Source organism: Euphorbia lathyris, chromosome 9 (genome assembly GCF_963576675.1).
Source record: "Euphorbia lathyris chromosome 9, ddEupLath1.1, whole genome shotgun sequence".
Taxonomy (NCBI): domain Eukaryota; kingdom Viridiplantae; phylum Streptophyta; class Magnoliopsida; order Malpighiales; family Euphorbiaceae; genus Euphorbia; species Euphorbia lathyris.
The window spans coordinates 61,819,225-61,844,368 of record NC_088918.1 but is presented as its reverse complement, the minus strand read 5'-3'; the positions used below and the strand labels follow the sequence as shown (position 1 = coordinate 61,844,368).

The window sequence follows — 25,144 nt, the reverse complement described above, 5'->3', positions numbered from 1 at the left end:
TCAACAAATAAATTATAAAATAAGAATGATAATTTTGTCAATAATTAATAACTATAAACAATTGTTCATGAAAAGCTCTAAAAATGAGCTTTTCGTGAAAAGCTCTAAAACGCTGCAGTATTCTAAGAAAATGCTAAATGATGCAGTTATATACAACTAATCAAACGCTATATTTCCTGCGGTTTAGAGTGAAACGTTAAACGCCTATTTCGAAAAGCTGAAACGAACACCCTCTTAATTTCAATTCAGATAGTTCAATTCAGTTTAGTAATTTTCAGTTCAGTTCAATAATTTATCATTTAGTATTATTATTATTATTATTATTACAACCATTATTATTATTATAAACTTATTTATTTTAATTATTACTATTTTTAAAGTTTAATATTATTATTTTATGAGTGATGATAAAAAAAAAAAAAAGTTATTGTGAGATTTTCATCCTACCATCATCAAAGTTACCTTCCTGGAATAAAATGAATATTCTAACTCTAATTCCTCAATTTTTAACATCTGGAAATTAATAAAAAAATGATGTGTCGAAGATTAATATAAGATATATAATTGTGCTTTAACTATCAGCTCGAGCTTTTAGTTCAATCGGTTCCATGAGATGGTATCAGAGCCTCTAAGACAAAACGGTCGAGGGTTCGAGTCCCGACAACCTCATTAATATGTGGAATTAAAAACACATGGCAGTATGAGCCTGTATGCCAGAGATTAATATAAGAGCTTTTAATTAGTTAAAGAGTTTAAAAAAGAAAAAAGGGAAAGGGTTAAGGTGCAAAAATACCTATAACGTCTAAAATGGTGCAATTTTATCCCTAATATTGGAAGTGAAGAGCAATTTTAAATTTTACCCCTAACGTCTAAAATGGTGCAATTTTACCCCTAACATTGGAAGTGGAGAGCAATTTTACCCATAACGTTGATAAATTTGGTCAATTTGAGAAATAATTCATCAAACTATTTTCTCGGTCATAAATCTTATCATCTACACTTCACACGTGCGTCATTTTATCAGTAACAAATCACAAACATATACAAAAAAATAAAAATAAAATATTGTCTTTTATACGAATTCAACAAAAAAAATTCAAAAAATGCACCGAATTTATAAATATTAATCTCCAGTTCTATTATTAAATTACAAAAACATGAAATTCTTTTTTAGAACGAATTGATATGCAATTGGTGTAAAATAAGAAACAAAAATATTTTTATTTTATAATAGTATCTGAAATTGGCTCATATTATCAATGTTAGGGGTGAAATTGCTCTTAACTATAAACGTTAAGGGTAAAATTGCACCATTTTAAATATTAAAAATAAAATTGCTCCTGACCCAAAATATTAGAGATATTTTTACACATTAACCTAATTAAAAAAAATTAGTTAAAGAGTTTATCTTATGTAAGTCTACAAGGATAGACCACCAATAATAAAGTCACTTTTGTAACACCCTCATTCTAGTTTGAATATTCAGCTACTCATTAGATAGAATGATATGTATAAACCAAGATTGTTGGAATCTTTTTGAGATTTTTCCTAATAGGCTTCGAGATATATACTATTTCTCTTTCTAAACTTGTTGGAAAAAAAAGGAGAAAAGTTTAAGTGATTTATCTAATTTTATTTAAAGCTGGAAAATATATTAAAGTGCGCATGTAATAAAAATTAAGGATAAAAAAATTACATTTTCTCCAATTAAATTAATGTTTTGCTTGAAAATTTTATATTTCAAGAGACTTATCTAATATTAGGTATGTTATCAAATCAGACTATAATTTAGAATAAAATTGCAAAAAAAAAAAAAAAAAAATTATTTATTTAAGTTTCAAAATATTTGAAAATGTGTAATGTTTACTTTGTCAAAAAAAAAAAAATCCTTTAAAGACACTATTTATTAAACTTCATTTTTTTCCTAATTTTTATTGCGAACAATGCGCTTACATTAAAGAAGAAAGAAAAATACACATCCCATCCGGATATCATTCGAATCCATAACCTCCCTAGTCATAGGTATTCTCTCAACCACTAGACTAAGAGTTTCACACATTTATTAAACTTCATTTTATTTTAATAAAGTTATTGAATTTCTTGTATTTGAATAAAGTCTTTTAAATGAATTCAGACAGAAAAAAATTATTGGAATAGAAACGTGATAATCAGGTTGAATTTTTATTATCACATGTAAAATATTACATCTATGTGTATATCACATGATAGCTAAAACTAATTAATATATATATATATATATATATATATATATATATATATATATATATATATATATAAAAGATAGCACATGATAATTTCAAACACTTAAGTTAAATAAATAATAATAAAAAAAATTTATCAAGTGATTATCATGTCATATATAAAAGTTAATTATTTTAATCATTGTTGTATTGTCGACATTTTAGTGTTTCTTTCTTTTATTGAAATAAAAAAAATTAATTATTTTATTAAAAAAAATAAAATTCATTGTCGGAAACTTCAGTAAACATGCATGAATAAACTACATCTTATGCGTAAAGGAATTCACATTCTTCTTTTATGTAGAGAGTAATCTCATTTTTGGCATGGGCTAGAAAAAGATTCAAACATTCAAACATTCTTTTTATTAGAGAAAAATTTCAATTGTGAGCAAGATGCAATGATTATGAATGAAAAAATGTGACCACCAAATAAAAATAATTGGTGTTGGAAAGTAAAAGGTATAAAAGTATATATAGGTAGAGTCCAATGAACCTAGCTACCTAAATCAATGTAATATAAAAGTTTCTATATTAATTAATGTGTGGGACATCATTAATCTTATTTGGAATTGTGTTTGAAGTTGGAATTGAATCGTACCACCGAATGTATGTACAGGACAACCTTACTTTTATTTTTTAGTATTGTAGTAATCATTATAAACTTGGCATGAAAATGTTGAAGACCATGGACTTTGTAGGTTATGTTTACTACCCATTTTCAGGAATCTTCTCAATCCTTCCAATTTGTGCTATGAGTATGGGGAAGAAGAATCATACCAAACTTCCTATCACGGGCTAATGTTTTAAATTATTATAACTTTTAACTTAGGAGATTGTTTTATATAAATTAATTATTCAATTTTATTTAGACAATGTTACATTCTTTAAAATAAATAAAATAACTTGATGGAAGGGGGAGACAAACTTACATGGGGGAGAAGGTAAACTTTGAGATAACATGTCAGTGCATTCTCACAAAGATTCGGATGGAGAGAAGATCTACATATCACCATCTGTGGAAAAGAAACAAAGGACATGGTAGTGTATCATATGCGAACGTGTTGGGACCTCGAAATATTACATGCTTCAGATGCGATGAGTTGGGCCACTATAAAAATGAGTGTCCACATATTAGTATATGGACTAGTAGAGGGGCTTTATCTCAGACTACAGAAAGAGAGAGGAAATTAAGTAGAAAACACAATTAGAGTTGGCAAGGGTCGAGGTAGAGGTCGTGGATTCAATCCTAACAATGGGTGGTCATGCTTAAATTTCTTATACTAACCCCAATAATGCATTGAGACATTGACCCAAGTTTTTTTATTATTATTTTTTTTTTTTTGCTGAGTTAGACAGAGTTGTGGTAGTTCGAAAAAGCCTTGTTGGCTCCTAACCCTTCCACCTCACAAGACGAGTCAATGATTTGTCTTTTCAAAGATGTTTCTACTCACCTTGCTAATAATGAGGAATTTTGTAAGGAAATGGGAAATCAAAGGGCCCAAAAATAAATCAAGACCGTCAAGAAAGATCACATGGCTCTCTACCAACTACAACATAAAAACTCTCGAAGGGCAGTCATAAGGAAACCACTCAAGCGATCACATTGAGGAGAGGAACGAAGGTTGATTCACTTATTCCATCCAAGGTCCAAGAGACCTCAACTCTAAATGTAAGTGAGTCAGAAGAGGTGTGTACATCCGGCTCGAACTCTAAAACTAGGAAGAACGGGAATATTGGGGGTTAAGCAATCATTTTGAAGATACATTTTCTCTAGAGGTTGAGGAAGGAAAAACTTGAACACCAGTGTTCGAAGTTCTTAAAAATCTTTAAGAAACTTCATATCGATTTGCCTTTAGCGGTGGCACTTGAACAAATGCCAACTTAGAGCATGCCTAGTGGTATGCAAAAAGGACTAACTTGCGATTAAGATAAATTATGTAGATGTATTTATCCATTAGAGAGGTTGTCACTTTCTTTAGAGGACAACCAGGATTGGGAGTGTCTCCGACTGACAAAAGCTTTTTTTTTTGCAAGAGTGAAAGGTTGGAGAAAGGGTAGGTTCATGCACCACTTTATATGGTCTTGATTTAGAGCATGTGATACATGCGCCAGATGGATGCATAAAGCGCCGCAAATCATAAAAGAAGAATGTTGACAACTCAAACGGCTATATTATTTTAAACTTTATATGTGTAGAAATAAGACTTCTTTATTCAATTTCTCATAATCATTATAAAAAGGTGTTACATGTGGTAGTTTCTAAAAATGCTTAAGTCACATTTTAAGCAACAACCACTATTGGGGATGCTCTTACATTAAGTTTCTTAAAGATATCCTTTCCAAAAATAGGAAATGGGAAGTGAATGAGTCAGTAGCTTCGACAGAAGATCGCTCCACATAAGCTTAAAAAGTTACCGCCAAAAATAAAAGTTCTAGAGAGTTTTTCAATCCCTTGCTCCATAGGAGACTTATCCTTTTCCTGAGACCTTTGTGATTTAGGGGCGTCTATTAATTTAATGTCTCATTCTGTTTTCAAGAGACTAAGGTTGGGTGAAACGAGGTCAATAAATATGACATTACAATTAACTGACCAGTCCATAGCTTGACCCAATGAGATAGACGAGGGCGTGCTTCTCAGGTGGACAAGTTCCTTTTTTCTCAATTTTTATGGTGATCGATGTGGCAGATGATGATGTGATGCCTATCCTCTTAAGTAGGACATTCCTTGCAACCGTTTGGGCACTCATAGATGTCCAAGTATGGTAAACTAATCTTGCAGTTGCAAGATGAAAAGATAATGTTCAATATGTACGGTTCAATTCGTTATCTTAATGACAATCTTGAGTTGTGTAGTTTCATTAACTCTATTAAAAAGTTGCTGAAAAGGTCTTATGTAAGTCACCTCAGGAAGCTGCATCCAAGTTGGAAATTGATGATGCACGGAGAGCATTGGGTGAACCCAACTTCTATGGTTCATCAATGTTGGGATGTCTCCATGGGTAAGAAGTCTCATGATTGGGCAAAGCAATAAGGGACACATCCGTTTGTTCATAAAGCCACATGAGCTAAAACGAGAAAAGTCGAACTATCATGACTATAAAAATAGTGTTGGTTTTAGTACTTAACTCGAACTTGTGTTATACGTAACTTTGTTTTGATTTTTAAATCTTTGTTTATTTATCAATTTTATTTGTTTTTGTAGTTTAATCTTTATGTGTATGTATTTGTAGGTTGTAATTTTTGAGCAAAAATTAAGTCGGAATAAATTTTAGATTGAAAATAAAGAGAAAAAAGAGCGCCAACTTTTAAGTTGACATGTCATATCAACAAGCAGACACGTCATAATAGACGACGGGAGAATTTTCCATTCGTCACCCAGCCTGACATGGTGTGCCAATTTGTTGGCACGGCAGGCCAGCCTGCCAAGGCGCATGAGCAGCGTTGGGAAAACTTTTGACATGACGTGCCACACATCACCTTAACTTGCTTTGTTGGTCTTGAAAAAAAATTTGATTTATGGGGGTCCTCGGTCACATTGGTGAGGTATGTTTATCGGTACATGATGTATCCATATTTATGTATATCTTTATATCTTAATTTTCTTTAGTCTAGTGTGAGTTTTACTTTATTAGTGCTTATTTATCTTTTTTTTTTATATAGGTCTTTTTGGAAATGTAATTCAAATTACAGATTAAAATGATGATCATGTAGAGTCTAAAGTAAAATTGGAGAAAGTCGTCAAGTCTTGAGGCATGCCCATGGCTTAGACTTTGCTGAAGAATGAGATTTTGCATTAAAGGGATGATTTGTCCTAACCCGTGTCCATGGGTAAGAATCAGCACGAATTTGGTAGCTGGGTTGTAATTTTCATTATTAATTGTAAATATGTCAAGACATTATTATAGGATTTAAAAAAAAAATCCTAATTGGAATTTAATTCTATATAAGATTTTTATTATTAGATTTTTACAGGTAGTTTTTAGTTTTTCCTTAGAGAAAAATGTGGAGGTGGGGAGATAGGGTTTTTACGTTTTTACAAGAGGCAAGAATAGATATCGATTTTTCTTCATGTTTCTTCATCTTTCTTGGCGTATTCCCTCTTCTGTGATGAACTAACCCCAATTTCTAGCTAGAGGATTTAGTCTTGAGCAATAGAATGTGAGATCATTATATACTATTTGTCGTCATCTATTTCAAGTAATCAATTTTCATTCCGTTTTTATTCACATTGCATGATTTAATTGAATTTTTTATTTGATTATTTACTTGTAATCGTTTGCTAATTAGGTATTTAAATATGTAATTGTTTAAATCATCTGATACAAGTAACAAATAACATAATTAATTATAGAAAGCTTTTAATTTTTGTTGTGAATTGGAATTGCTATATTTTTTTTTGAATGAAGGTTGGGACGCGAAGGAAGGTCGGACATCCCAATTAGGTTGGAACCCCCAGCACAACCAATAACCCTTTTATTAATAAAGAATAAAAAATACATAGAAGAGATGGGGAGAAAAGAAAAAAGAATGAAGAAAAGGAAAAAAATACATAACACGAATATGCGCTACATTGCATAAGTCGTCAAATACTAGAGCCTGATAGAAGTAAGGAGCCGAGTGCCACTAGCAATGAGAGACTGCCGACTGTCCATGGTTCGCGAGTCTATCTGCTGCCTAATTTCCTTCCCTAAAAATATGAGTAGCTCTCCAATTCATTGCTGACAATAGTCTTCTGCAGCGTTGCCATTCTCTTTTGATTTTCCAGGGAACCTCAGCTTGGTTATTATTCAGCAGCTGCACTGCATACATTGAGTCAGATTCGATCCAGATACTACTCCAACTTCTATTCCATGTAGCTTCGACAGCATAAGCAATTGCCTTGAGTTCAGCAATGTGAGCCGGTGCATCCGGAATCGGAAAAGCGAAACATCCGCTACAAAGCCCCTTGAGTTTCAAAACAGCCCACCTGCGCCTGCTTCTCCGAAAACACTGGATGCACCATCTGTGTTTACCTTCAGCCAATGAGCCGGGGGGGCAAGCCAACGAACAGTCACAAAGTCGGGTTCCGGGGGTGGGCGTATAGTAGTGATGGCCACTCCTCTGTACTCATGTATCAAGCGAAACAACTTGTGCTTAAGAGTTTGGATTGAAGGAAGCTCGTTCTCAAAAATAGCTTGGTTCCTGATATGCAAGATGAACCAGATACAGGAAACCACAGCAAAAATCCAAAACTTTCTTCTACTGCGCCTGATTCTATATTCTCGCAACATTGCAAAAAAGTCCGCAAAGGAGACCGCGTACCTGGTGGTAATATCAAAAATATTAAATATGTGAGGCGGATTCATCATGCGATCTACACAGCTTGCATCTTTGGGCTAGCGCAAATCCTCGAGCTTGCAGCAGAGGCTAAATTGCAAGCCTTCCGTGCAGCAGCTTCCAGCAAGTAGCAGCGCGCTTGGGAGGAACGAAGGGATTCCAAACAAACCTGCTCCAACTCACCTTATCCCCTTGACCAAGGTTCGAATAGACAGACCTTGTCGTAACCTTACCGGAATCCGACGGCTGCCATACGCACAGGTCAGAACCATCAAAAGCTTCCACTTGGTTGATATTGAACTGAACTTGGTCAGGCAACTCATGTAAATTGCACCAAACACCATTGAATCTGTAATTCTGAATAGGATCAACCAACTTATCTTGTAATTTTTTAGGAATGCTAACTTGGTCTGCAACTGACGGCACAATCCATTTGTCAGTCCAAAAGTTCAGCCTCGAGTTTTCCCCAAACCACCAAACAGAATCGTCTTTAATCAATTGAAAATTGGCCCTTAGCGAGGACCAAATGGAGGAATTAGAGATGTATCTTTTAGGCATGCCAAAAGGTTCCAGGAATCTGAGACAAACCAGGCTGATGATGAATCCCTGTCCCTGAATGAGATCCCAACTGAATTTCGCAAGCAAGGTAGTGTTGAAAGTTTTCAAATCCTTGATACCTAAACCTCCATGAACAATTTGCTTGCAGCAGATTTCCAAGGAACCACTATGAGTTTTCTTCGATCCCTATCTCCAGTCCAAAGGAAGTTACGAATAGCTATGTTGAGACGCTTTAATAGCACAATAGGCCATTGATACAATAGAAAGGAGTGCACGAGAGCTCCTGTCAGAGCAGATTTGATCAGCGTAAGCCTGCCAGCAAAAGACAGTGAGTGACCCCTCCAGAGACTAAATTTAGAGAGGAATTTATCAACCAGAGGATTCAAAAACTGAGATCTAGGCGCTCCTTGAAACAGCGGGACCCCCAGATAATTAAACAGAAGTTCAACCTGTCGAATACCCAGGATGTCAGATAGTCGAGCTCTTCTTGAAGAGGAAATAAAATTGCCAAATAGAACCTGTGATTTTCTCCAATTAACAGCATGACCAGAGCAATCCTCATATAGCTTGAAGAAGTCTCTGATGCACTTCATATTCTTCGTCGAGGCCCTTGCAAAAATCAACATATCATCTGCATAAAGAAGATGAGAAGGGAAAACAGCATTGTTGGTATACAACATAGGATCAAATTTTCCCTCAGCAATCATTTTAGAAATCCATCTACCCAGAAAATCCTCAGCGATCCCAAACAGCGTGGAAGATAACGGATCACCCTGCCTAACTCCACAGGAACAGGCAAAGAATCTTTTAATTCCGCCTTGAAGAGAAATTGAGATTCTAGCCGATCTCAGAATCTGCAATATCCAGTTTCTAAATTTCAGTGAGAAGCCATAGGATTCAAGAATGGCCAGCAGAAAATTTCATTCAAGTGTGTCAAAGGCCTTTCTGATATCGGTCTTGAGGGCCATATTACCCCCAAAGCACTTCTTTTTAAGCATGTTGACACCCTCGAATGCAGCAGCTATGCAGTGGTGGATGCTTCTGCCTGCTATGAAGCCAAATTGGTTGACAGAAATGATTCTAGATGCAATAGGAGCAAGTCTGTCAGCAATAATTTTTTATATGATCTTGTAATTGAAATTCCCCATAGCAACAGGTCTGAAATGCTGAATTTCGTTAGCCCCTTCCACCTTAGGGATGAGAGTCATAATGCTCACATTCAAGCCAGGAAGCATATGTCCAGAATCAAAGAAACTGAAAACCATTTGACAAACATCGTGGCCAACTATATCCCAAAAGTGTTGGTAGAATGTACCTCCAAAGCCATCAGGTCCAGGCGAGCTATCTTTACTCATGTTGAATACAGCTTTGCGAATCTCGTCTATTGAGGGGCGCTACGTTAGCAGCTCATCATCCAAATCAGTGACACAATTCGGAATAACCGATCTGACATCTTCATAGGTGACGTGCCTCACTCTGCCAGTGAATAAGTCTTCATAATAGCTTACAACGTGCTGAGCAATTGTGTTTTCATCACTGATAATTGTGTTGTTAATTAGAAGATATTCCAGAGATGATTGAACCTTTCTAATTTTGGTAGACCTGTGAAAATAGGCGGAATTATGATCTCCGGCCTCCAGCCATTTTTCCCTGCTTTTGTCCCTGAGAAGCAATTCTTGTATGTAGAGTTGCAGATCAAGCTCCTACTGAGCTTCTAATTCCTGAGCAAACCGAGTGTCATTAAGTCCCTCTCTCGATATGCTGCTTTGAATCTCTTCAAGTTTTGACTGAGCATTCTTTATGTTGTTGTCAACCAGCCCAAAAGTATCCTTATTCCAAGCCTGAAGTTTAGGTCTTAGATTTTTTAGCTTGTGACATAGCAGCTGAGCCAGTAGGAGAGAGATATTGCAAGAAGACCAATGATTAGACACCAAATTCCTCAGCGAATCGTGCGTGGTCCACATAAAAAGAAAGCGAAACCTGCTTTTTCTGACAATTCCAGAAGCACAGGAAAGAAGGATCGGGGAGTAATCTGACTTACTTCGCGAAAGAATGGAGCAATTTAAACTGTCCCAACTGTCAATGAAATCATCATTCACCAAAGCCCTATCCAGTTTGCATTCTGCATGAGCAGCCCCTCTTCTCCCATTAGACCATGTGAATTGAAGACCAGAACTGTCAATTTCTGTTAATTCACCGTTTCTGATGAATTCTCTGAAATCTCATCAGCTCCCTTCCGAGGGACTTATACCAGTTTTTTCATGGGCACCCGTAATTGCATTGAAATCTTACAGGACTAGCCTTTTATTGCAAACTTGATTAGAGAGAAGTGAGCTCCAGAGAATTCGTCTTCTAATTGCCGTATTGTTACCATAAACAAAGGATATTTGATAACTCTCCTGATTCAGTACGTATTTGATAGAGATGTATTGATCGTGATTGATAACAGGTGAGCAACGACCACTGTAGCCAAGCTTGCAGAAGATCCACATTGAATTATTCTGATTGCTCTCAATGCGTTGCATACCGATAGAGTTCCAGAAGAGGATAGAGATTCTATCGAATGCAACCATAGGCTCGGCTAAGCACGGCAAATCAAGCTGATTGGAAATACAAAGCTGTTTAAGAGCCCTCTGAGTTCTCTCGTTCAGAATTCCCCTGCAATTCCAGAACAGAATCTTCATGTGTACTATACAGTAGATCGAATGCGCCCTGACAGACGTGATTCACTTTTCTTGCCCTTAGCTTTCTTGCGAGCTGTTATCCAGTCGCTTCCCTCAGCCGCAAACTCATTCCCATAGCATATTTCCCTGTTATGTGACCGAGTCATGTGCTGTGTCCATTCAATTGATTCAGATAGAAAATTTACCCCTTTGGGAAGCCCTACAGGAAAATGAATTTCTAGGTTCTCTGAGTCAGACGCAGAGCGCCTATCATCATCGCTGGGATCATCCCAGGCATCACAGACACCTTTCTCTGAACTCTGTTCGTGCGTTTCAGGTTTGTGGATGACCAATTGCAAAGAGTTATCAATGGCTTTCCCACTTCTCGTGTTATCCTCAGAATGCAAAGGGGATACGTCCACATTTTGCTGCACAGAGTCTGCAGGCGGAGCTTGCCTCCATACCGAGGTGGGAGGTTTAGCTTTTGAATTGTTCTGTGATTGAGGTTTTGGTTAAGCATTCCTCCTGCATACAGAAGCATCATGTCCAATAGAGGAGCAAGTACTACATAACATAGGCAGGTTCTCATATTCAAGAAATACCCAATGTTTTTTATTTTCAGTGTCAACCCGTATCCTGTCTTGGATGTCCATAGATAGCTCTACATCAATAAGAACTCTAGCATAGTGTCCAAACTCACCGTTAACAGTGTTGTTATCAAATCTAATTGGAACTCCTACAGCTCTAGCAATGCTAGCAATAATTCTGGTATCCCGGAATTCCCAAGGCAAATTATAAAATCTTACCCAGACTTGCACGGAGGTAGGCTTGTGCATATCAGGATTGAAGCCAGGATACCACGGAGAGAATCTGATGATTCTTGGCTTTAGAGAGATAGCTCCATGCTCCCAAATCACCTGCAGTGCCTTTTCATTAGGCATAACGAATTGGTAGAATCCCTTACCTAGAGATATCATTTTCCACTCTAGGTTATGCTTCCATTTTTGGTTTAGCTGCTGTTTGAGGTCGGCGTGCTTCCATGGCTTCTCTCCTTTGCTCAAAGAGACTCTCTCAATGACCGAGAACTGAACAGCTTTGATCCTTTCCTCGTAAATCTTCTGTGGGATTTTCACGGCCTTAAAACCCCCTTCCTCCATGACCATCGCCGAAGAAGAGCAGGTCGAGTTGAGCAGCGGCGGCGGAGGGATCAAAATAGAGGGGATTGATTTCTTGACAACATCCGTGAAAGAGGTTAATGCAGGCGGCGATCCGCTTGTGTGATTGTTGAGTAGAGTTAGCATCTCTTTTATGCTGTAATGCTTTCAATCAAATTAAATTTTGAAACTTGTTTAGAATTGTTTAATTGATTAGAGGTAATTAGTAAACATATCCATTATCTAAATGGTAAGAATAGATTGGTTGTTAATTCTTTCAATAACTAGCTAATTTATTTAATGTATCTTTTTTTTTTTTATGATCGATGATCAATTAGTTAATTTCAAGACTCGAACTTAACCTCTAGCAGGAATCACCCTCATATTAATTTATCCACATCATTACTTGTTATTAATTGTTTCTTCTATTTAATTACTTTTAGTTAATTTTATTTAGGAAAAATTACAAAATTGGGTAAAATGTGAGACCCATTTACATATTTAACCCATTTACTCAACCTACTACATATCCAAACTTCGCATATGCTAATTAAAATCATCAACTAAACCAAACATTAGCTTCGCAGGCTTCATATATACTGGAATCTGTGAAGTCAGACGGAAGGGAGACAGTCGCGCCGTAAATATTGAGGGTATTATGGGAAAGTCACACGAAAACAGTATAGATATATATTAAGTTGAGTAAATGAGTTAAATATGTAAATGAGCCTCCAATTTGACCCAGTTTTGTAATTTTCCATTTTATTTATTGAGATCTACTACAGTTTTCTAGGTATTTTATTTTTGGTAAATTTGACACTCATCAATATGATAAATAGAAGTTAGAGTTTGAGGTACACATGTCCTTTATTGAGAGGGAAACTCATTCCAAAATTGAATAATCCTTAATCGCAAAGTACAGTCTATTTGAGTGATTCCAATAATGTTTGCACGAAAAAATAGTTCCAAAAGTACGTTTTGTTTTTAAATAAATACAGATTTAATCCTTTGATTAATTATTAAAAAAATTATCAATTTTAATCCGTGGATTATAATGATAAAACATAAATTTTAGATTTATATAAATATAAATCCTAATAAATCAAACGGGTAATCGAGTTTTCTTATGTAGTGCGGATTAATCATGTGTTTTGTAGTGGAAGAATTTGACTCGTGAGCTTCGGTCATACAACTCCTACATATGAAACTTCTTCGGGAGGAGATGTGACAGAACCACCAACTAAATGCAAACTTATATATAATGATACGAGACTAAATGCAAACTTATATATAATGATACGATACTTTATCTAATGGGACGGCTATATTTATAAGCTTAAATGATAATATTTAATCCTTTTTCTAGAGTTCATTAAGATAAGAGTTCATTAGATAAAGTGCTAATTTGCACCATAAAATCCTAATTACCAAAGATAAGGTTAGTTAGGGGTATGAGTATTTTGGTCTTTTAAATCTTACTACATCTCTAATTTGGTCTTAACCTAATTACCGTCGAATTTTATCTGATCCGTTCAGTTACGGGCGGATACCAATTCTAACCCGAATATTAATTCCAACAATATAGAAATTAAAATGAAATAAGTAAAAAAGAGGAGGTAGGTATTGGTGAAATAAATAATTTGTTGAGGTCAATAATTGAAGAACAATGTATGGAAATGAACCGTAGAGAAGTAAGTGAATGTGGTCCACAAAAAATATGGTGGAACATCAGCATGATGAGGAGTAGGAGGAGCCAATCCTGCTACTGCTAACTCAAATTATCTGAACCCCCAAAACAGTTATGGCATCTGCTTCTTCCTTAATTTCTTCATCTTTCATTCAAACTCAACCTCTATCCCTTGCTCCACAAAATCACCACCAACTATTCCCTTTGAAGAATTGTACTCATATTACCAAAATCCCAAAGAAGCCTCTCTCCTTCATTGTACGAGCTGCTAAGCTTCCTGCTGGTGTATGTACTCTTCTGCTTCATCTTTTTTGCAGCCTTTGAAAATGGATATTAAAGAAATGTCTGGGTTTTTTTTTTTTTTGTGATTTTAGGTGGAACTGCCCAAGGCTGAGCCAAAATTCCAAGCCCCTTTTCTTGGATTTACAAGGACTGCAGAAACATGGAATTCTAGAGCTTGTATGATTGGACTCATTGGAACTTTCATTGTTGAATTGGTGAGTTTTCCTACCCTCAACTTATTATATTTCGAATTAAACTTGTTGTTTTGGCTAAGATTTCTAATGTTTTGTAGATATTGAATAAAGGAATACTCGAGATGATTGGGATTGAAATTGGAAAAGGTCTTGATATTCCTCTCTGAATATTCAGAGTTCAGTCTCAGAATGATTGTGCCTTCTTTTTCTTAATTTGAATCATATGTTCTCCTAATTGTAAGAAACTCGATTGTGTAACTGAAATATACTGAAATATGTATTCCTTTTTCTTTTTATTCTTTCTTCCACATGAAAATATACATTGAACGAAAAAGCCAGTTAAATAAGAGTTTCAAGATCATTATTGTTGCAGAATGTAAAAACAGGAGTTGTCATAACAGCAACATTGATAAATTACAAGCTGTTGTACATATCAAATAGTATAGAAATGCCGTGGAGGTCTGGAGTTTGATGCCTTTAGTGCTATTTCTCTCATCCTTGTTTGCATCTTGCATAAATATATATGCATTCATGCCCTAATCCTGGCCCATCGTTCTGCTGTTTTGGAAATCCAGTGGGAAAAATATATGCTACAGGACTCGACAGATTCGAGCATCTATCACCGGCAATTTATTGGAGGATTCTGTGATTTTCAACGCTTCAGCTAATGAGATGCGCCGGTTGCCCCATGCTTCTTCTGCCCATCTTTTCATCTTTTCTCCTTCATTCTTCCTGTTTTGTTGTACACAAAGTGCTTCACCATATCCACCTGTGATTCAGCAAACTGAATAAGTAACAATTCCTAACTCAGTGAAGCATAAAATTTCCACAACTTAAATGTACCTATATTTCTAGAGACACAATTAAACTGTATCACACTACATTAACTTCCACAACTTAAAACCACAAGACCAGAATCTAGGCAAATTGTTAAGGATATTCTAGAAGTAAAATCAAGCAAGTTCCCAGCCATCGCACATTCAAGGGTTGCAAAACTGAATGATATCAATCGATTAACTAAATTCAAATCATTCAAGTTCTTCATACTGACACGAGGGTAGCTAAAAGAAATGTGGAGAATGAATGGTTAATCACACCTCTTGCACAGGTAATCAAGCAAGTATTAAAGCACAAAGATTCAATACCGTAACCAAATCAGTTCAATGCAAGTTTTAGTCTACCTGGATAATATTCAATCAACAAGGCCGCCTCAAATTCAAGCAACAAAAAAAAAAGCAAACGCTAGGTGATAACAGGAAGAGCCAAATATTGAGGCTTCCACTGATTTAAGGTTTGGAACATCCAAGCTTATGGGAGCTTGGATAGAATCCAAACATCATGTGCAAGTCAATTTCACAAGCTGAATGAGCAGAGTGCATTGTTCAGAGCACCACTTTGACCCATGTTCCTAGTTTATAGTATCACTCCTAAGAACCCGCATCCACTACCTACAGAAAAGGCCCTATTCTGCTCTATTTGTGGAGCGGGAACCCTAGGAATGCATTACAAACAAACATCACTAAGTTTCGATACCATTGGTTAACAAGAATAAATTATTTCACTTGAAAAGAAACCAGAATGCTTAATATACCTCTTGCAAGGACCATAATATCCTGCCTTGAAAATTTCATCCTTGTATTGCCTATGCAGCCAGAAGAAAAAAATATGTTAAAACTCAAAAAAGATAAAATTCACTAAAATAGTTGAAGGGAAGGGTCACTCCACATACCTTCTGAATCCAGTGGTGGAGCTTTTAACAAATCTAGTGCCCTCCGATACAGTCCCTGACAAAGATACAACAGCATTGCAAAAGTTGACAATTGTTGTACCAACTACAATGCTCCGTAACTAAGGTGCTCTTATAGGTATGCGAATGCGACAGTATATTTGATAATCAGAGCCGATAAATGAACATCCCAATTTAAGAGTACTATGTTTTCCTTTTCGTGTCAAGAAATTTACATAAATCAATATTCATTTTGAAACTCATAGCATTCAAGTCTGGCAATTTGACCTTTGTTCCAATTTCACCTTTCAAAAATTATGATTTTTTGTAGGACAATATTCTTATAATGTCAAATTGCCTTGTCCAATTCTAGCACACTAGTTCTGCAATCCAAGATATATTTCATCTTTAATTTGTAAAACCCAATAGCTAGTGAATGAAGGAAAATGTATTAAAAGTTTAGTATGACCAAAACATTTATATAAGTCATGTAGAAGTACAAACCTCCTGTATCAAAAGGGAACTTGAGTGCTCTTGTACCGCTTTATGCCGAAACATCAGAGCCAAGCAAGTTAAAACTACACCCACATTGGGATGATGAGAGCCTACATCGAATGAGAAACCATAGAATTGATTGATATATTACCCAAAAATCTACTCTAGATTTTTCCATGTTACTTGAAAATACAAAGAAAACTTCAAAGTAACCCACCAAAAAGTTGCTCTGCTTTATTCAATGCCTTCGTCAATGTTTCCTCTGCATCATTAAATTTCCTGAAATAAATCTTATTAACATGAAAATGGAATCAGACAAAGCAATTAGCAGAAATGACCAATAAAAGATAAACCAATCTAAGCTCACCCCATATGCGCCTCAAGCTGCCCCAAGGCACAGATGGATGCAAGCAGAACTTCATCTGAAGACATGTTACAAGCTGATAAGGAATGCATGTCAGTGAAGTCTTTCTTTTCAGGTACTTCATTGATAACTTTCTGGTAGAAATCCTTCGCCAATGATAAGTTACAAGTGGCATGCAAGAACTCTCCAAATGATAAAGCAGCATTTCCTATCACAACATCAGCATATGGTAAAATACAATGCTCTAAAAGGATTATTAGGATCATATGAGATACTTACCAACACAACCCTCACTGTCCTTAAATCCTTGGAATAATGACACAGCTGCACGAAAGTAGCAAGTTCAGTAATTACACAAGTGAAAATATAGCCGAAAATGTTTCTAAGTCTACCTGATTCAATATTTCCCTGAAGAAGCTCAACTAGCCCTTTAACTGCTTTAGCACGAGCATTGACAAATTCATCTGCATCTTCACCATTTCCCCAACGTTCTAAGCATTTATCTGCTAGTACTGATGAAGAATCATCCTATATAGGGAGAATAATCTAAGTCTCAATGTAATTTTATTTTTACTTTTGTTAATCTAGATAGAAAATGAGAAGAACAGAGCTTGAGGCAACTTACATTGCCCAAAGCTAAATTGAGTCCCACGAGAGCTTCCATGGCAGCAACTGCAGTATAAACCATGTTTCTAGTTATAACACGATAAGATGAAATCAAGCATTTTGTAGGTGAAGGAGGCAGTTTCCTTACCTTTAACACCCAGAGAAGATTGTTCTAAGTCCAGAATTGTTTGCAGCTTCTCCATTGCTTCATCATAACTCTCTCTACATAATGTCAATTTAAGAACAGAATAACTTTCATGATAGACTAGAATTAAACTGAACCCAAAATAGAAACACATTTTAAAACCAGGGGAAGAGAGAGAAAACCTTGCAAATAATAAGTTAGACATAGCGAGTAGGGTCATCCCCTTGGAATTCTGGGTCACGATACCTAGGCCCTCGGTCGACTGAGAAGAAAGACACTGCTCTAGTACCAGCATAGCTTGCCCATATGATTCATCTACTCATAAAGTTGCAGAAAACCAATTCAAAAACGATATTGATGTAAATTGTAACCCAAAATTAAACTGAAAAGACTAAAGAAAACCTGATTTCTGAGATTTGGCAAGAGAGAGAGCGTAATCGATCATCTGAAGAGCAACTGGGCTTGCATTTGGACCGTTGAATCGGTCGTTAAAGAATCTCAAGGGTGGAGTTAAGAGGGGGGCTTTATTGGTTCTAGCAACGGCGACCGTAGTTCTCAATAATTTCGCAGCGGAGTGAAACATAGCTACCTCTTCTTCTTCGTTCTGCGGGACTCAAGAGAAATTGTAAAACCCTGTGAAACAGGAACAGTAGGGAGGGAGAGAGGTTTATGAGGACGGTGAAGCATCAGCATCTGTTGAACGGATGAGATCAGTTATATGATAGGTGTAATCACTAGGTGGCTTCATAAAACAGCACGTCGTTCGCATCTGGCCTAGTGCTGCTCTTTATGCGCATCCACCTGTTAAAAACGTGGTTTAAAAACATTTATTCCTTATTTAAAATCATAGCACACTCATTTCACTACTAAACCAAAACTTCAAATGAATTAAAACTTTAAAATATTAAAATTATTAATTAAGTTTTAAATTAAACAGTTTTAAATTAAACAAGTATGTTGGCTGAAAACTTACCAATGATACGAGAAGTTATGGATTCGAATCACATGGGTGAGGTGAATTGAAGTTCTTATTTATCTTTAATGTAATTTTCCTTTATTTAATACTATAAGTTCATTGCGTACAACTTTAAAAAAACAAAAAGACAAAAAAAATTATTAATGAAATTCAATATCTATCGTTGATTCAAAATTGATTTAGAGAATCTATACAATATACTAAATCTGTAGTGGGTAGTGCTGAGGTGTCATGTCTTAGAATTGTATATAGCCTATGTGTCAATTTCTTATTATTACTCTTCTTTTTACAACTTTTTCCTTCGTGATAGTCATAAACTGTTCCCAAAGCCAAAACCCACGTTCTCTAACTCTGCTTTTACTTTTCTTTTTTGGGATCTCTTCACCAATAACGGTTCCCAAAGCCAAAACCCACATTCTCTACCCCTGTTTTTACTTTTCTTTTTTGGCATCTCTTCATCTTCCACAAGTGCTTCTATATGGTGGTAACTGCTCTTCTCTTTTTCTCTACAAATTTCTTTTCGATTTTTCTTGAATCTGAACTGATACTCTTCTCTTTTTCTTCATTTTTCATGTTCTGTTCTCTACAAATTTCTTTTCAATTTTTCTTGAATCTGAAAGTTTGAAAGGATCTGAACCGATAGCTTTGTTTTTCCAGAATCAATTACATGAGCACCAAGATAGTCTTCATTTGATTTGCAGTGAACTGTCAGCTCCAATGTGTGGCTTAGATCGTTTCTTATTATTACTGTTGTAGATCCGGAAAGTTTCTAAGCCAGGAGACGGTTTTCCAAGCATGCTATTGTTTCTCACTTCTTTTGTTTTGATTTCCTGGCATGCAACAATTTCTAAGCCAGGCTGCATTCGTTTTTCCAAGTCGTGAATCCTCTGCTTGGGTGAAAGAGTCATTGTGTATCTGCCACGTTGTGCAGACACTAATTCAAATATTAGAAACGTTTTTGCTCAGGTATGGAATAGTTTGGTGATCTCTTTAATGGTTTTTCATAATAAAGATTTGGAAATTCTCTCTTTAATAATCACTCTTTGGTATGTCTCATTCTCTTCCTAAGCCTGTAGGTTCTAATGTTGGTGTGGACATAGTGTCGCCATACAGTGCTTTATCCTCCTTTGAGAATGCTATTGCTATCCTGAGAAGTGTTAAGTTCTATTCTTTCCCTTGCATTCACCCTATTTATTTTGTGTTTTTTTTTGTGAACTCAATCTTATTATTCTGTAAATATTGATGATTAAAGAACATGACCTTTATGTGTTTAATTTGTTCTGCTAGCATAAGTAACATTTGGCAATTAAATTTGCTTTAATCTTTTGTAGGTTATATGACACTGCTACTTTATTATCCTTTGTATGTTATATGATTAGATATGCTCAATTATTTGTTTTTTCATGTCTTCTTCTTCAATTTTGACATGTCTTCTATATTCATCCATTCTCTGATTCTCATGTTTAGTTGGTGGTTTTTAGGTATTCCATGCTGGATTTTAGATGTAAAACTTTGAAGAAAGAACATTATAAATTCCCTCAAAATGAATTCCAAACAAAAGTTACTTTTTATAAAAGGGTGTTGTTGTTGTATCTAACATATTTGTTTGATTTTTATTCTGAATCTCTGACCAGATTTTAGAAAGTGATCCGTGTTCAATAGGCATGTTCAAAAGAAGCTTCAACGTAGATATTGTTGGTCCCTTATAAGGTTGCAAGTATAGTTCCAGGGGGGTGTTAGGAACTATTTAAACTTTTTCGCAATTAGGGTAGACTTATTTTTCTAAAGAAAAAGGTTTTAACAGCGGCGCTGAGTAAACAGCAAGATACTGGCTTAGTCAACTAGTGACTAGGTCAGTTTCTTAGCTTGAGTCAGGAGATAGCACTTAGAGTCTATTCCTGAGCTCAGATGCTTAACGCGCACAACTCAACTTGACCTCTTTACTTGGTCAGTTTTTGGTTATTTTAAGCAAGCAATATATATAAGGAGTTAAAGGTAAGAAATACTTTACTCAGCATATTTATCCAGGTTCGACTTCTTCTAAGCCTACGTCTTGTCCCCGGAACACGTTCCGAGATTTCGAATCTTCTACTGAGCTCTTTAAAGGTAGAGCCTCAAACCTTTTACAATCTTAGCAACTGAGTATAACAGGAGTACCTTCCTCTATACCTCTACTCAATCCTAAGCTCTTGCTGAGTACTATAACCGAGTACTCAGCCTCTCCTTTCTATCTCTAGAAATGATAAGTGTTTTGTCCTAACAATGATTTGCTAAGACACTTTAGACGATTGAAATAATCACTCTAGACTTTTACACAGATGTATGAATTGTAGTGTAAGATTTGCTTTGCCTCTTTGCTTGCAGAACTTGTGTAGAAATTTGGTCAGCGTAATGGCTTGATCAAGTTCTGTATTCAGTGAAGCTTCTGATGGCTCTATTTATAGAGACATCTGGGCATCGGTCATTTCGAATTTCGAAATAACCGTTGGAGGGAAACGGCTTCCTGTCGTTGTCATCCTGACTTGCTCAGAGCTCTCGGGCAATCAGATTTGTGTATCTTCTGTCCTCGGTCAGCTCAGCAGACTGTCTCTTCTTTTATGGTAAAGTCAACTAGACAGCATACTGTGTTGTCTGAACTTTACCCAAAGTAGAAATACTTTGTCTGGAAGTTTTCATTAGCCAGCTGCTATCTTTGTACGTTTGTCAAATCTACTCAGCAGCTTCATCTTGAAGTTGTTCCCGAAGGTCTTCTAGATCATTCTCTTGCTGAGTTGCGTTTTGTTCAAAGCGACAACATTTCATCAAACGCGGGCCGAGTTGTACTGAGTTGTTTGACTTGGGCCTTGACTTTTGTATTGGGCTTGGGCCTTTTAATTCTTGTGTCTTATAAACAATTTTAACTCAACATTAAACAAACACATTAGTAGAATAAATCAAAGCATTTAAACTTAGTGTGTTTAGAATATGTATTTTAATTATACATAAACAATTTTGTCAAATCAAAATTTATGTGGAAAGGTGTTTCAACAAACTCCCCCATTTTGATGTTGGCAAAACTATTCAGCGAGGAACTCAGTATGAGCTCCCCCATGATAGTTGACCTAGTATAACTTGGCAAACTCCCCCATAAGGGTTGAGCTACTGACTTAGTTTTACTCAAAAACATTTAAGGATTTGATCGAGTAAGTCTAAGGTCAGTTTTCAGATATAGGTCAGCTAATTCAACATATTTTATTTACTCAGTATTAAGCGGAAGATTTAATCATATAGAGTGCGCTGAGTAATTTTTTGTTCAATGAGTTCTTAACAGTTAATGTTTTATAAACACATAGGTCAATGTCAAACATGTTATCAGCATTTGATTTAGTCAATAAGTTTTATAAGTATTAAACATAGCTGATTTAATTGAAGATACATAATGACTCAGTACGCAGTAACATATATCATAACTCAGGAATAGGAATAAAAGATGCAGATATGATATATTGATAGTAGTCAGTGTTTACACAACAAAACTAATAGATAAAGCATATAGATTACATCTGACTTAGTCTATACTGAGCTAGCCTATCTATTTCTTTTTCTTGTGTTGCGACTGACTTCGCTCATGTTGAGCTCTAGCTGCTTGTTCTTTCTCCCCCGTTTTGTCAGCATCAGGAGGAGGAAGTCTGAAGGCACCAGTTAAGGCAGCTCGAGTCAGTTCTTGGGACAGCTCCTTAAGTTTCTCAGCGCTTTCATTTACGCCGTCAAAGATTGCAACGCCATTAGCTGATACCTCTTCGGGTACGTTGAGTTCAGCAGCACTGAGCATGTTTATGCTAAACGCTTGAGCTTTGCCTTGCCAGATGAGAGCTTCAGTAAGACCAGTAAAGATTTGGTGAAAGGTTTTTAAGAGGGCTGTGTCGTAATACTGACGTTGAATATTGTTATGACGAATGTGGTTGAAGGTTTGTTGTATGATAGAATGCATCTCATTCTGCTTCATTGCGTCAGTATCCATCTCTTGCTTATTCAAATTAAGCAAGCGAATAGCCTCACCAATTTGCTCTACTGAGCACTGATTGTACGAAACCATTTGCTCGTTGGTCTTGAGCTGCTCGGTGTGAAGCTGAGCAAAGAGCATCTTGATTTCAGATGAAGTGGCATAGTCGGGATTCACAGCTGATAAGTTCTGAACTTGTTGGTGTAAAGAGTTCAAGTGTTGCACAGTTGTCAGCTGGATCTCAGCCAGCTTGGCAATTGAATCCTGCTGTGCTTGAAAGGTAATGATTACATTCAGCAAGTCCTTGAGTCCCTTAACTTCGTTGAAAAGTTGAGTGACCTGGGAAAGCTGAGTATTCTCAAAAGTTGAAGACCCAGCAGCAGCAGGAGTGGACTGTTCAAGGTCTCTGATCAACGCTTACACTGAGTCAATGATCTTTTTGCCGGACTCAGTGGCATTTAGATAGCTTTGTGAGCCTTCAGGGACATCAGTGTGACCAAAAGAAAGAGGAGTGAAAGGAGTGACCTGGTCAGTGACTGGAATAGCATTTTCAATCTGCACTTAATTTTTAGGTATAGTTGATTGATCGGCAGAGAGTTGAGTTGGAGAAGTGGTAATCCGAATACTGTCTGTGCTGACGGCAGAAGTGTGTGGAGTCAGCACCATGCTTGAAGAAATAGCATTCACAATAATCGGCTCAACCTGACTGGTTGAGGTGGCGGAAGCATTTTGGTCGGCATGTTCCTGTTGAGAAGAAACAGAGGCTTGCTTTTCTAATGGCACCGATGAAGTGGAAGTTGATTGGCGTTTGAAAAATTTGAGCTTTATTGAGGAGGGGTCCTTGGTTGTCTTTGAAATGACAAAGTCATGAAGAGTTGGTGGTGGAACAAAATCTTCACTGACAGGCTTCTCACTGGCCTTAACCAACTTTCTTCTTCTACGAGGTAGAGTGTCAGTTTGACTAGGATCTCCTGAGTGAGAAGGAGAAGATTCATGTTGCTCATCATGAGGCTGGTCAGCTTGTTCTTGGACTGGATCAACATTGTGTTGATCAAGTACTTACTCATCTCCAGCAGCAAACCCAGTATTGGCCTGCTCAGTCTCATGTTCACTGGTTGTCTCCTTAGAGTCTTCAGCGTCATCCTGACCGCTGGTCTCTTCTTCTTCTTCTTCTTCTTCTTCTGTACTGTCACCATCAAGTTCTTCCTCAACTTGTGAGATGAAATGATCATCCAGTTGTACCTCATGTTCTTCGGACTCAGCTATTGTACCTTGACACTGGGTGAAGTGAGAGTCACCCGGTACAACAAAGTTTGTAGATATGGCGTTGAGGGGAGTCAATGTAGAAGGTTTCTGCTTCTTCTGAGGTTGCTCAGCAGTTTCCTCAGTTCCAGGCTCACCTTGCCTGCTTCGTTTCTCAGCTGACTTACCAGCTGACTTCTATCTTTTTGCTGGAGACTCAACATTTTTGGAAGGAGTCTCAGCAGTTTTTCTTTTATGGGAAGCTGGGGCCTTAGTCCTTCGCCCTTTCTTTGGCTCAGCAGTTCCCTCAGCTTGTCTAGCAGCAGCAGCAGCTTTACCTTTCTTCAAAGGCTGTCCAAATTTTAATGCTCTCAGCGAGGCAGCTGTTATCTCAGATCCTCGAGTCTTCTCCTCACCTTCGAGATCAACTTTATGGTCGATGAGGATTCTTGTGATGATTGATCCTAGCCTCAGCATACCAGAGCTGCATAGGAAGCCAGCGACAAGAAAAATTGGCATGTTGATTGGAGTGTACGTCAGCATATGCCATATAAAGCATTGTTCGAAGTTAGTTGCTGATGTAGTGCAGTTGATCTTTGGGTAGATGAAGTAGGTCAGCAAGTAATGAGCCATCTTCTGGTGCTGACCCGTCGATGAAGCTGAGACTTCTCCTGAGTGGCCCTCAGGTTTGCAGAAGTTGTGTGCATACCCAGTGCCATCCTGATCTCCAAATCTTCTCAGCCTTGCTCCCTCAGTTTTCAACTTGAGTAGATTTCCTAAGTAGAGAGGGTTGATGAAGATGGTTTTCTTTTTCACCACTGTGCATAGATAGTCAGTGTTGTCATTTGCAACGCGGAGGTTATGGTAAAACTCCCTTACCAGGTCAGGGTAGGTGTCATCCCTAACCGAAAACAGCTCCGTCCAGCGATTTTGTGAAATCCACTCGCAGAAGGGTTGTTCGTTTTGTACGAAGTTTTCTGATACCCATCTTGAGGGCTCAACTTTCCATTCGCGTACGTTTTCAAAGACCTTTGAGTAGGTCCTGACTTTTACAGGCTTTCCCTAACTAGAGGTTTGGCCAGCTTTTCCTTTGCTCGACGAGGTGACTTTGGTAGGTTCCGGCACAGAGGTTTGCCTGGAAGTGTCATCGGAGCTGGGCTTAGAGTGGCCAGCACCGGAGATGTTGTAGGAAACCTTAGTCATTGTTGAGGATGGGAAAGCTTAGAGGTATTTTTAGAGAGAAGGAATTTCTTAGCCAGAGTATTCGATAAGCGTAAAGAATAAAAATGGGGAATTACCCATTATTTATAGAGGTAAGGTGTGGATCTTAATCGAATCCATGTGTCAGTATTGCCATGGGATTGTGAATCGACAAAGATCCTGACATTTATGACACATACGGCGTATACGTCATCCTAGGGCTATACGCGTGCTATTGCATTTATTCTAACGGATCTAACACTCAACGTTTAGAATACTAAGCGTTTGATATT

The 25,144-nt window shown here is 36.8% G+C and overlaps 2 protein-coding genes across 2 annotated transcripts; one reads left to right on the top strand and one right to left on the bottom strand.

The window, feature by feature from the left end:
• Positions 1-13,649: 13,649 nt before the first annotated feature.
• On the top strand, positions 13,650-14,411 carry LOC136206034 (light-harvesting complex-like protein OHP1, chloroplastic). The gene is made up of 3 exons (XM_065996935.1): positions 13,650-13,924; positions 14,014-14,136; positions 14,214-14,411. Exons 1-3 carry the CDS (start codon positions 13,754-13,756, stop codon positions 14,280-14,282), a joined length of 363 nt encoding a protein of 120 aa, XP_065853007.1. The 5' UTR covers positions 13,650-13,753; the 3' UTR covers positions 14,283-14,411.
• Positions 14,204-18,201, bottom strand: LOC136206033 (uncharacterized). The gene is made up of 12 exons (XM_065996934.1): positions 17,854-18,201; positions 17,634-17,766; positions 17,455-17,528; positions 17,326-17,372; positions 17,093-17,228; positions 16,980-17,024; positions 16,704-16,908; positions 16,554-16,615; positions 16,346-16,446; positions 15,845-15,899; positions 15,707-15,757; positions 14,204-14,884 (listed from the first exon to the last, which is right to left on the bottom strand). Exons 1-12 carry the CDS (start codon positions 18,032-18,034, stop codon positions 14,706-14,708), a joined length of 1,269 nt encoding a protein of 422 aa, XP_065853006.1. The 5' UTR covers positions 18,035-18,201; the 3' UTR covers positions 14,204-14,705.
• Positions 18,202-25,144: the final 6,943 nt, after the last annotated feature.

Bases quoted from the DNA above. Each gene is read 5' to 3' on its own strand.
- LOC136206033 (XM_065996934.1), bottom strand. From the start codon at position 18,034: ATGTTTCACTCCGCTGCGAAATTATTGAGAACTACGGTCGCCGTTGCT. The intron at 16,447-16,553 runs GTGGGTTACTTT...CATTCGATGTAG, and splicing joins TAAAGCAGAGCAACTTTTTG to GCTCTCATCATCCCAATGTG. The intron at 14,885-15,706 runs GTATATTAAGCA...GCTGAATCACAG, and splicing joins TATTATGGTCCTTGCAAGAG to GTGGATATGGTGAAGCACTT.
- LOC136206034 (XM_065996935.1), top strand. From the start codon at position 13,754: ATGGCATCTGCTTCTTCCTTAATTTCTTCATCTTTCATTCAAACTCAA. The intron at 13,925-14,013 runs GTATGTACTCTT...TTGTGATTTTAG, and splicing joins CTGCTAAGCTTCCTGCTGGT to GTGGAACTGCCCAAGGCTGA. The intron at 14,137-14,213 runs GTGAGTTTTCCT...AATGTTTTGTAG, and splicing joins GAACTTTCATTGTTGAATTG to ATATTGAATAAAGGAATACT.